Source organism: Pyrgilauda ruficollis, unplaced genomic scaffold, assembly GCF_017590135.1.
Source record: "Pyrgilauda ruficollis isolate IOZ18807 unplaced genomic scaffold, ASM1759013v1 scaffold136, whole genome shotgun sequence".
NCBI lineage: Eukaryota > Metazoa > Chordata > Aves > Passeriformes > Passeridae > Pyrgilauda > Pyrgilauda ruficollis.
In genome coordinates this window covers 1,110,587-1,123,754 of record NW_024512099.1, presented here as the reverse complement: position 1 = coordinate 1,123,754, position 13,168 = coordinate 1,110,587, and the positions used below count along the sequence as shown (strand labels likewise).

General features: G+C 46.0%; 1 protein-coding gene across 2 annotated transcripts in view; it reads left to right on the top strand.

Annotated features, from left to right (window-relative positions):
• The window catches only part of GAS7 (growth arrest specific 7), a 72,507-nt gene that overhangs the window by 25,188 nt on the left and 34,151 nt on the right, over window positions 1-13,168 (top strand). The window contains exon 2 of one of the 2 annotated variants that reach the window (XM_041459494.1): window positions 5,227-5,347. In XM_041459494.1, the coding sequence (XP_041315428.1) occupies window positions 5,227-5,347 (121 nt within the window). Of the gene's footprint in view, window positions 1-5,223; window positions 5,348-13,168 lie in introns of both variants that reach the window. The other variant, XM_041459493.1, reaches the window with a different exon arrangement.

Genomic DNA, 13,168 nt, shown 5'->3' with positions numbered 1-13,168 from the left:
GTGGCCTTTCCTTGTGCTGCTGGGCCTGCAAGTGTGGCTGGACAGGCGGCAGCAGCAGGTGACTGTGCTGATGCTGCCCTCCAGCCCTGTCCCACAGCCAGAGGCTCCTCTTCCTTTGCTCAAGGCTGCATGCTCTGCTGAAATAGGATCGTAAAATCACAGAAGAATTTAAATGGGAAGGGGCTTTTGAAGGTGTCTGCTCCAGCCCCTTGTTCAGAGTTAGATCAGGTTGCTCTAGGCCTGAACTTGTGGGTTTGGGATTGTTTTATTTGCTTTCCCTGGGGTTGTGTGTTGGGAATTGCCCCTGGTCTGAGCTCTCTGCTGGAGCACTGTGCAAGCCCATACATCTTCAGGGAGCTCAGGCTTGTCAACACACAGATGTTTCCTCCCCAGGATCCCTCTTTGAAGGAGAATGGGGATTTCCTGCAGTTTGAAAATGGGAAGTCATTTTCCTCTATTGAGCAAGGCAGAACTTGCCTCAGGGTCAAGTCATCATGGATTGAGCTGATGTGTGTTACTCCCTGTTACCCCACTTTGCTGCATAAAACTCTCTTTGGCTTTTTTCCACCACTGGAACAGAATCACAATGCCAAGGGCTTTTCCAAAGGAACAGAATGAGTTGTGCTGCTGCTAACTTGATCAAGAAGACTAGGAAAGAAAAGAAAAAGAGACCAGTCAGAAAGTCAGAAGAGGTGGAGTGGGAGAGGCACTCACCACTTCCCTGCTGCCCTGTTCTGAGCTGGCCCAGCCAGACAGAAAGTGTCAGAGCTCTGACAGGCAGCCCCTGGCTGCTGCTCTTCTGCACGTGAAGCATCCAGGATGTCTGACCCCATTGTCCTTCTCTTCAGACATGCTTCCAGACCATCAGTGTACAGCAGCACACAGATGAAACAGTATTTCCTGGTCAGGGTTATGGTTCTCTGGCTCACACAGGTTGTCCTCTTCTTGGCATCCCTGCCCTAGTGCCCATGGATGCAGGGAAGAAGCACAGAGAATGGTCAGGTTTGTGTGCTGTGACCTAAACAGCAAATCCTTCTGTCTCTTGTCAGTGCTGCTCTCCTGGATTAGGGGAGTCAAACCCACAGATCTGTTGTTACTCCACGTGCTTGCCTTTGCTATATCTCTCTCTCTTTCTCTCATCTCTCTTTGGTGCTGAAGAGCACCAGTGCCCTTTCTGCATTTGCTGCTCATTTCTGTTTCCTCTCTGCTGTGCATTTATCAGGAGAATTCCATCCTTGTGTTTCTGCAGGCAGCAGACAAAAACCATCCTTGTCACATAGAACCAGACCTGTTGGGTGGCTGGCTCTTCTTTGTTCCCCTGCTACACGGAATTCTGATCCTAGGAAATCTCGTGGGAGAGAAGTGCTTGTGCTGTTGGATTTTAATGTTTTGTGAGACACTTTGATCCCTTTTCCAGCCATCCACTACAGATGGAGGAGGATTTCACTGGGGTCACACGTTCGCTGCTCACATTGTTCAGGTTTCCTGTTTCCTCGAGCATGTGTTGCAGACATCCTTTCTGGGTCCAGATTTGCCTGTCCACCACCATGGTGACAGCAGCTGGTGACACTTCCAGCAGTGACAGTGAGGGGAGTGGCCTGAACGTCTCTGAGCTCAAAGGGGCTGTGGGAGTTGGAAGGTTTAGAAAGCAGAAGGGACTGCAAGCCCACCCAGCCTGAGCTGGGGCAGGGGTGTCAGGCTCCTGGCTTTTTCTCTTTATTGGAATACAGCAAAACTTCTAGAAAGAGGCACTTAATTATCTTGATGGAGGAACCACAAGATGTGCACAGCTCCCTGGTAAGCCTTGATATTTATCCTCATGATTGGCAGATTCTTTTCAAGCTGAGCTTTTCTTCAGCTTCCAGTCCCTGCCTGCTGCTCTCTCTTTGCTGGTTTGCAATGCTCTCTGCTGACACCTCTCCTCTCCAGACAGACATCCTCTGTTGTGATTTACTGTTCTCAGAAATTATCCTGGCAATAATTCCCCTAAAACAAGAGCAAGAAATCAAAGGAACAGTCCTGTCTTGCTGATCTAAGGAAGTGGAGCATCTACACATGGGTACCTCTAAGCACTTTCCTGGTTCCATGTGGCTGGGAACAAGGGTGTCCTGGTGGGAGCTGGCTTTGGGAGAGCTCTGAAGCCTGCCTGTGGCTGCTGTGCCAGATGTGGAGCTGTGCCAGATGTGGAGCTGGCCTCTTGGAACACTGTCTGCCAGTTGCCTGTGCATTCCCATGGCCCTGTCCTTGCTGTGTCCCAGCAGCAGGTTTGCCTGTCATCACATGCCACAGTAACCAAAACTGCTCCCACAGAGGTGTGCAAACATGGTCCTGGTTTAGCTGTGCTGATGAAAGAAGAAGGGACTGCAGATGGCCAGGCTGGAACAGGGTTGTGTCTGCTGAGAAAAATAGAGCAAGAAGATCTCTCCTTTTCCTCAGATCTCCTGTTTTGGCAGAAAAAGGACGATGTGCTACCCACGATGGCCTCTCTGGCACTCTCATTTCTGAAAGGATGGCTTGCTGAGTGTCCCTGAACTAGGAGGTACTTAATCTGTGGTGCATCATAATGCCCAGGCCCATGTGCATCTGTCCCAGATCTCATCATCCCACACTATCTGTGCCAGAGCATCCTGGGCTCCTGCATGAGGAGAATAGGGCTCGTAGTGGCATGGCAAGGGGGAATGGCTTCAAACTGAGAGAGAGTAGGTTGAGATTAGGACATGAAGAAGAAATCCTTTACTGTGGGGGTGGTAAGGCCCTGGCACAGGCTGCCCAGAGAAGCTGTGGCTGTCCCTGGATCCCTGGAAGTGTCCCAGACCAGGTTGGACAGGGCTTGGAGCTTGGGATAGTGGAAGGTGCCCCTACCTATGGCAGGGGGGATGAATGAGATGATCTTTAAGGTCCCTTCCAATCCAAACCAGCTGGTGATTCTGTGATTCTGTGAGGGCAGAGTGGTGAGGAAACCTGTATGAAGTTTTGTTTCTTCTTCGGTTCCTCCCCTATGTCATTTTCAGTTCCTCTTTCCCCCTAAAGCTGCTGTAGGAGTTGGAGTCCAAGTGTTGTTGGGAGGGAATTGCACTGGGACCACTTAGGGGCTCTAACACAGCAGTGGTCCCAGCATTCAGTGGATCTTCCTCTGCAGTCTCCATGGGTGAGTCCTGTCTAACAGTGACCTGAGTCAAATTCCTGTCTAAAACAAAGGGAAGGGATCCACACATACTCCATGCTGTCTTGGTTTCAGCTGAGCTACAGTTAGTTTTCTTCCTAGCAGGTGGTACAGTGCTGAGTTTGGATTCAGTACGAGGATAATGTTGATAACACCCTGATGTTTTAGTTGGTGCTCAGCAGTGCTCACTCTAAATGGAGGACTCCTCAGTGTCCTTGCTGTGCCAGCAGGGAGCTGCAGAAGGAGCCAGCAGGGAGCAGGGCCAGGACAGCTGACCCACACTGTCCAAAAGGATATTCCACACCACAGAATGTCATAAACTGGGGCTGAATTGGCTAGGAGGGGCTGAATGCTGCTCAGGGAAGGGCTGGGTATGGGTGTTCAATTGTACTGTGCATCACTTGTCTTTCTTGGGTTTTATTCCTCTCTGGTTTTGTTTCCTCCTGTTTCTTTGTTATTATTATCATTATCATTATTATTGTCATTATCTTTTACTTTATTTCAGTGATTAAACTGTTCTTCTCTCACGAATTTTACTTTTTTTCTGATTCTCCTCCCTGTCCCAGGGGTGGGAGGCAGGGAGTGGGTGGCTGTGTAGTGCTGAGTTGCTGGCTGGAGTTAAACCACAATGCACGCACATAAAAGCAAACTGTTTCCCCATTGTTTGCAAGAACTTCAGCATTTGGCAGTGCTGAGATTCCCTCTTGACTGTCATTGACAGACACTGCTGTGCTCACAGCAATTCTTGATTGGCAAAATCAGAAGCAAAGGTAGAAGTATTAGTAACCAAAAAACAGAATTAGCACTGCAAAACATAATGCTTTTATGCTTTTTGAAGGGATGCACATTTTGGCAGGGACCGAAACACTGGATTAACTTTGCTTTTTGTACTGTTTCCATCCAACATTTGCTGGTGTTTACTGTATCTGTCCCCATCTGCCTCTTGGCACAGCCTTTGTTTAAGAACACAGCCATGGCACTCACCTGTGAAAGACCTCTGCTCTTCCTGCAGTCCATCAGAGACACATGAAGCACACTGAAAATGTGCCTGAAAGGATGTTGGGGCAATTCAGAGCTTCCCTTAAGAAAACAGCTAAGCCTTGCAGGACTCTGGTGCTGACTGTGCAAAGTGGAGGAACACCATGGGCACCCAAAGGGATCTGAGCGTGGCACATGGAATCACTGTGGGATCAAATTAAGGAGAAGGGGTAGTGGGAATGGAGGGACTTCAGTTCCTGAAGAGAAAGGTGTTGGGTACAGAAACGGTGAGCGTGCAGCAAACGTGTGAAATCTGGATCTTCTGAAACAGAACGCAGGGCCGGATTACCCCAGATTCCTCTTTATGAGGTTTTCATGCACAGCAGAGATTGTCTGGTGTATCTTTGTTATTTTCAAGGCCAGATATCCGTGAAGGGAATTTGAGGGAGCCAACCTGCTGCCGTATCCTTCCGGAGCTGGTACACTCCCACACTGCACAGTTTGCTTTTCTTCAGTGTGCTTTTGCAAACAGTTACAGGGGACCAATAATCCCATGGTGGAGGAGCTGTCCTGGGATTTGTTCCAGCACTCTGTGCCATCCAGTGCAGATTACTGGGAGAGTCTGGTTTTGTGCTTCAGGTGGTGGTGCCCCTGTAAAATAAATTGTGACAGCACCTCCATGATCAGAGCCTTGACCCACTGGTATCTCCATGGGAAGGTAAAGGAGGGCCAGATGCCTGCCTCTCTTTCTCAGACATTTGATCATTTCATGCTTTGCATTTTTCTGCTCAACCAGAGTCATTTTCTTGGAGAGCTCCACGTGCTCTTGGGACATTAAATACAGAGGGGTTCATTTCTGTCCCAAAGGGTGATTTCTCCAGGGCAATGTTGCTTCCTGTTCTAGATGAAGCTTGCACAGATGAAGGGAGAAATGGACTGAAATTCTTTGGGTATATTAGCATCTGCAGAATGCCAAACCACATCATTTCCTTCCAGCTGTGTGTCTGGTTAGACTTTACATTATCTAGATATTGACTTAATATGTTGTTTTGGTTTTTTGTTGTTTTTTTTTTTTTTTTTAGCAGAAACCACGAAAGGCAACTCCTCAGCCAGGAGAGGACACCTTGAATGGCCACCTTCCCCCTGGCTGGCAGAGCTACATGTCTCCCCAGGGTCGCAGGTACTACGTGAACACCTTCACAAATGGTAAGTGGGGGTGGCTTTCATGTTTCATCATACCAGCACAGATCTGTTTCAGGAAATCATCTTGATAGTTGATTTGGATAACAAAAGTAGCTGCAGAGCCAAAGTAATTAATATGATCCTGACACCATACCTGAAAGAAAATACAAGAAGATTATAATACTCTGTCAACTGAATTCTGATCATCAGAAGACATCTGAAACATTGACAAAAGACAGAGAATGTAAAACAGAAATGCCCCTGTCATAAATGCTTTAGAATATGAAACACTGTTAAAGATATAGCTGTTACCATATTGCCTGTTTCCTTTGCCTGGAGATATTTATGTCTCTATATACACATACATGTAAAGTAGTTTGCTAAAACATCAGATAACACTAAAGCACCATTGGGGAAAACAGAAACAGAGTTCACACTCAGCTTTTCCATGGAGACAAGGAAAGAAAAAACATGTAATGGGACAACACAGACAAAGCTTTCAGTCTGTATTTGTGAGTTCTATTCCCTGTCATGTTGAGAAGTTGACAACTCATGATCTTATCACCTGCTCAAGACCTGTCAAACTTGTACCACCTCCAGTTTACCTGAGACTCTGTGTCGACCTGCTCTTCTCATCATGAGCTCACAGCAGCATTGCAAAACAGGGTCTTGTGACCAGCAAATCCACATTTCTGTAGCAAAGAGAATGTCAGAGTGACATGAAGGAGAGGACAGCAGGAGCTAACTTTGTTCACAGGGAAGTTGCAGCCATCAGGAGTGACCTCTGGCATTCCTTTACTCACAAAGGAGAGCCATGGGCACCTCATGGTCTGTTCAGGGGCTGATGTGTTTTATTTCAGAAGCTTTTAGCCCAGAACTTTGCCAAGTCATTGTTTACTGGAGTTTGATGCACTCACATCTTACAGGACTTTTCCTCCAGAAAGTTCATTTCCATTTGACCCTGTCTCCATTTCCAAGCACGGTTTGCTCTGGCTGGTGGGCAGCATCCCCTGCACAGCTGGGGAGAGCAGCAGGAGTTAGATACCCCATTCCCACTGCTATTCAGATGTGGGGAGGAGGTAATTATACTCAGTTCTGAGCCATCACTGGGATGGAATCACTGGGTTGAGGCCAGGTAGAACCAGTAAGAGGCAGAGCTTGTTTCTCTTGTGATGAGAGTTCTTGTCAGAGGGACCCTGCCTCAGAAACGGGGGGGACTGGGACTAAATTTCTCCATAATGTCAGGCAGTTTTGTACTTCCCTCACAAAAGTTACAAGTAATATAACAAGGGCCAATTGCCATATGCTGCTTGGGAGCTCAGGCCAGAAATCTGGAGATTTCTGATTCCTCTAGGAAGGGAGGATAACTTTGGCACAGGCTGACCAGGGAGGCGGGGGAATCTCCGTCCTTGGAAAATCTCAGAAACTGCCTGGACAGAGCTGTGGCTGATCTGTTCTTAGCAGTGATCCTGCTCTGAGTAGCTGGGCTGAAGACTTCCAGAGGTCACTTCCATCCAGTCTTTCTCAGCAGAATGCCCAAACCACCTGTGGTTGTGCTCTCAACCATTACAGTGTTGTGTGGTTCTCAGAATAACAGCTTGTAAGAGAGGGTGGAAGTGGGGTTTCTGTGTTCTGAACCTTGCTTTAGGGATCACTTAGTCAAGTTCTGTTTAGATGAGACTAATCCTAAGCCCAGTGAAGCACTTCCATCATTGAAAGGTTCTGGTGAGAGGAGGTTTGGGCTTTCTTGTGGGGTGGGACTGTGGCTAAATATTTACCCAGCATCCAGGCAGGGTCTGCGGGTAGAGGACCTGTGTGAAGGAAGGCATTTCACTGATGGGAAAACAGGTCTTAAAAGCAACAAAGGCAGTTTGAAAGCTGACTAAAAGGAAAACAAAGCAGGGACCATAGTTAAATTACAATAAGCTGCTGCAAAACTGTTTGCCAGCTCATCCTCAGAGCATGGTCATCAATGGTCCCTTGTCCTGGGGGAGTTTGTGCTGAAGGGAGTCCTGCAGTGATCTGCCCGAGAATCCATTCTAGGCAGTATTTCCAGCGATGAATGGCATGCTGACATTGAGAGCACTTATTCAAAAAATAACTTTTAACTGGAGCTGGGAGGGAACACGGTGTTCCCTCCTGCACAGAACAGGTTCAGAATTCACAATCACCCTGGAATAGGGGGATGCTGTTCAGTAAAGATGCATTTAAGATCAGAGATTTCATCAGAAATAATTAAGTGGCAAAGACAGGCAATGGAACAGTTTACAGATGAAGACATTGGGGCTCTGGAGGATCTGAAGTTGAGTGAGAGCCAGCAGTGTTGTGCTAGTACAAACCAGCCAGCATTTTCCATTGTATAAATAGGAGTGTTGTCTGTGAGGCATGAAGTAAGCCTCCAACTTTACAAGGAAATTATAATGCCTCAGCTGGAATATTTTATCTTGTTTGGACTCTACACTTCAGGAAATATGTGAGTCAGCTGGATAAAGCCCAGAAGAGAGTAGCAAAAGTGATGGAAGATGTGGAAAACATAGCCTGTGGGTAAATGCTGAGAGATTGGGGATGTCTGCCCTTAGAAAGCAAAGATGTGGGCAGGTTCATGAAAGTAGCCTTGAAGTGCATCAAATGCCGTTCAGGAGAAGGCTGTTTGCAATGCCTGCCATCACCAGAAGATTTCCATTTCCATTTCAATTTCCATCTCTAGAACACATCTCAGTTACAACCAGGACAGCTAATCCTTCCAAGCTCTGTTGGAAGTGAAGTGTGGGAGTACAGAGTTGCCTGGAGTCTGTATCACCAAAGCAGGTTATGCAAAACCATGAAAATTCATGGTTGGCCTTTCCTGGGGTAGAGCAGGGGCAGTATGACTTCCTGAAATCCCTGTCAGGCCTGCTTGTTTCAGTCTGTAAAGCCTAAACTACATGAAAAATATTTATCAATGTAGAAACTGACAAATGCCTTCAATGGAAGTTGTTCTTTTTTTGGTGTCTTGGTATTTCCCCAGTTTTTACAATAATCACATGTAAGCAGGCTCTTGTCACTTATCTTCTGGTTTGCTTTTTCTGGTTATCTGAGTCAAAGAATCTTGATATGAATTCAGAGGAACATTTCATTTTCAGCTGTGCTGAATCTCCCCGCTGTGTTTTGGGTCAGCTCCTGCCCCTCCGTGGACTGTCCTGCCCCTGAGTTCTCCAGGGAAATTCAGGATCAGGCAGGAATGTCACCAGGCAGCAGCAGGGGGTGGGCTCCACACCACAGCATCTGCTGGGATGGGTGCATGGCTGGGAGCAAGGGGGGCACAGCCTCTGAGGAAGGTCATCTAAGTGCAGGATTTGGTGTGGTGGAGCTGTGCTGCTCCCCAGGTGAGCCCTGTGTGTAGTTCTGTGCCCTCCTCCTGAAGACAAGAGGTGTTGGGTGACCTGTCTGTGCAAAGGTTCATCTTTCTGACCGTGCCTGGTGGTGCAGAAGCCTTTTTTTGGGTTAAATTGTTTTGTTGCTCTCAGTGCTTGAACAATTCAGAAGTGGTAACACAAGTATCCACTCGCATTCCTGGGGAGGGGAAGTGGGATTTTAGGGTCAAGTAAAAGCATGATTCTTCTGAGCCTTCAAAATACAGCAGACGCCTCCCTTCTTGTGAGGCATTACTATTATTGTCACCATTGTTTTCAGTGGTTAATGTCCTTCCACACTGGGATTATCTGCCTTTGTTGTACATCTTGACCCTGAGATGAGCTCAGTGGTCAGAGCAGGGTGCTAATAATGCCAGGGTTGTGGCTTTGATCCCCATATGGGCCATTCACCTAAAAGTCTGACTCCATGATCCTTCTGGGTCCCTTCCAACTCAGATTATTTTATGATTTTGTGATCTTATCTGACTGTAACAGTATTTCCACCATGTGTTGTTGTGTGGTCTAATTTTAATTGTCTTTACAGGAAAAAAAAACCATGAGGAATTGGTTCTTAACTAGAAAGAAACAGAAATATATATATATATATATATATATATATATACAAAATGTAAAAAATAGAAATAGAATATACATGAGACAGTGTTCTTATGTGGAAGAAAAATGTTAGGAAAATCAGTAATGAAGGAATTGGGGTGACCCTGGAACAAACAGTTGTGCAGAGGTGACAAACAGCACATTCCTGTCTGTCTCCACTCGGTATCCCACCAGATGAACACTCCACATTTATCATCCTTTGAAGCAGGTTCAATACTGAAACGATTTTAAGGGCCTCTGAGCTGGATATGATCTGCACAGTGAAACAAAAGACAATTTCAGTGCACCCAAGGTTTTCTGAGCATGGCTTTGTCACAGGAGACTTGAGTCTGCACCAGTGACATTACATCTGGCACCTGCCTTGTGCAACATCCAGAGCCATCCCTGCTTGCCCTGGCAGAGCACAAGACAGAGTGCCCAGCCACTACGTGGTTAATGAGTTACTCAGTGTCTGTAGGAGGGGTTTTCAATTGTGTGTGGGTGGTAGATTCAGCAAGAAAATATTTCATTATGCTGTAGAAATTCTCTGATGGGCTGCAGCTGCAATACCTCTTGCATTAGTCAAACAATAGGACTGCAGCTACCTTGCCCATCACATTAAAGATGACTTATGTACTTGGGACACCGGTGTTTGTGTGGCTTGCTGCCACCTTGCTTTCACAGCTGAGGCCAACTGTATGTGGTGTGTTCTTATTTCCAGCCTTTTCTTGTCTTTTACCTAAGGTCCTTCCCATTTACTAAACAGCATTTTATCTCCTGGAAAGCAGAACTTCTGCTTTCATGTTATCTTGATCCTAATTTAAGTCCATATATTCTTATTATCCCAAGCATCATTAGTGAAATGCCACCTGCAACAATAAGTGCTGGGGCAGTCCTGAAATGTGTGGCTGAAAGTGGTTATTTTCTTGAAAGGTCTCTGAGTTGAGGGGTTTTATTCATGCCTCACCAGCTATGGTCAGCTCCTACTCCAGCTAAACTTATGAAGTGCAGCTCAAAGAGTCAGTCATCTGTGGAGACACCAAAGACATGTCAAGCATTTTTATCACATGTTCTTTCTCATACAGTTAAAACGTTTCAGTGACAATTTCCCTCTGATACAGGATGCTCGAGCTAAAGGGTGGTTATAGGAACCTGCCTTGGTAAAGTAGCCTAAAACCTAGAAAAACAAAGCTTGTCTCAGAAAGTGCTGGAAATAGCATTATTATCACTGCTAAGCCTGCAGTGAAGGGCTTGCTTTTGTCACATGGTGTTTGCAAAAGGAGGGGCATGGTAGATATCCCAGTAATCGTTTTGAAAGATCAAGTGAGAGCTCTTGTCAGCAGCTTTTCCCGTGCTGTGGAGGTGGTGACAAGCACCTCTCCATTCAGCATGGACAGAACAATTCAGGAACTCCTGGATGGTGCCTGTCTCCATGGTGTGTCTTTCAAGACTGAGGTCAAAAGCTGTTTGGTAGCCTTTTATTGAGCTGCCTGTGGGATGGAAGTGGATTTTGGTTCTGACACCACAGCTGAACAAGTTCATGTGCTGCCTGTGCACTTGTGTGCTTGACTCTCACGTTTGATGCAGGCGCAGAGAGATTTGCGTTCAGTCAGTTCAGCTGTCACAGTGTGATCACAAAAATTGTCTGCTTCAGGATATTCTCAAAGGGCTGTTTCTTGACTAACACAATTCCCAGAGTGTGTGGCTCTCTGACATATCATGTCATTTCTCATTCTGCCAAACAGAAGTGAACCTGCTTCCCCCAAACACCACAGGTTTCCACTTTTCCTCTGGTAGGAAGTGTCTCACCACTTGTGTGAAAACCCTCTCTGGTTCCGTTGGCCGGTAGAGCTTGGATCTTGGAACTGTTTTTCCTTTTACTACGTCATTTCAGTTTTAACAAGTGGTTTTCTCCTCAATTCTGACTCAATTCCACAGAACCACGGGATGGTTTGGATTGGAAGGGACCTTGTGCCAGCTCCCAGCAGAGGACACATTCCTCTAGACCAGATGGCTCCTAGCCCTGGCCTTGGGTATCTCCCAGGGCTGCAGTACTTGTTTTTGTTCACAGCCCTCCTTCACAGTCAAGGATTGTCTGCAGTTGTCTGCTGGGTCATCTCTCTCAAGGAAACTGCTGGTTATTCCTTCCCCACACTGCCTGGATGCTCTAATTAACACGTGGCTGATCAGGGAGGACAGAACTTCTTGGTGTTGGTCTGCCAGTGCCAAATTGCACCCAGAGTGCAAGGCTTCAGCTTGACTGGAACATCCTCTGGGGAAAACTGTGTGGGATGTAGAATCCGGGCCAGTGTGGAATCTATTCCTAAAGCCATGATCACTGTTCTGCCACAGGGTTACAAGTAGCCTTCTGATTTTCCAAGCACCAGGACTGTGCTGGTACTCCCAGGCAAGACTGTGCCTTTGCTGGATCAGACAGTGCATTATCTCTCAACAAGCCTTCTCTGTGTAAAGAAAGTCATCCCCCCACTCACTTCTAATCCCCACTCTCACTTCTAATCATGACTAAGCTGCAGAGAAATCTGTAATGTCACAGTTTTACCTTGGTAAACGCAGTTGCTTCCAGTAGATGGCATTCCAGCAGTGCAGTCCTGATCCAGATTAGTTCCTGTCCCTGCTTGAGCTGCCAGAATAATCCCTGCACAGAAGTACATTGTTTTTTTTTCCTCCTAATGCTCAAAATAAATGGAGTTAAAACACTTTTTTTCATTTCCTACCTAATTAAAGATGTTTTTTCTATTTAATGCATTTTATAGCATTGAGGGTTTTTTCTTTATTTTTCAATGTGCTTAACTCCAAAGTCGTTTTATTTTGGAAAATTTGTCAAGAGACTGAGTGTTTTGGATTGGATTCACAAATCTGCTAACCACTGGGCACTGCTCTTTCATGTGTGAATTTTCTGCCCTCAAGTTACGTGTCTGGGTCCTCTGTGTGGCAGAGGGGAAGAATGAGGCACTGCACAGCAGCTCCACAACAGCCAGCAGGCAAAACAGAGACCAGTTACAAGAAGCAGCTGGTGATTTTCACAGAATCACAGAACATTCTGAGCTGGAAGGGGCCCACAAGGATCATCAAGTCCAAATCTTGAGTGAATAGCCCATACAGGGATCAAACCCACAAATTTCATTTATTAGCAGCATGCTCTGGCTAACTGAGCTACGTCTCTTTAACCAATTAATTACATTTTATGTATATTTGGTAGGTTTTTAGGTACATTCCTCTGCAGGGTCTCAGAAATGGTGGAGACAGTTATGCTTGTGTGAAACCCCCGAGCCAAATATGAAAGTAGCTTGCTTTACTGGTAACATCAAAGTCAGTGCTGGCAAAAAAACATTACTTCACTGACTGCACTGGGGCTCAGCATCAGTGGGCATCACAGTCCCTTCCCACAGATCTCAGTGCACATTATTAATTAATCAACATTTTAAAATAAAAATCTACAAGACACCTGGGTACTGTATTATTTACTTTTGCCTTACAGTAAATGTAAATTAGAATTTGTCTTTATTTAACCATGCACTTGTGGATTGTAAGCCAAGACAAGCTGACTCATAAAAGACAACTCTTTGCATTTGATTTTGCTTCTGTTTAGTTAAGACACTTCTCAGTGCTTCTTTATTGACCTAGCATGGAATTTATTTACTTACTACCCTGTTCACAAAAACAGGCTACAATTTAAATATTCCCTCGAGACTCAGCAAAGCTTCTAGTTCAGGTTTTAAACTCGTAATGGAAGAAAGAGCTCAAAGTATTTTTCTTTGCAGGCAAAAGCATGCTGTGGCTTGGGGAGGGGGTGAGAAGGGAAGGATGGGGAGGGGCAGGGCATGTACAGGTGTGGGGA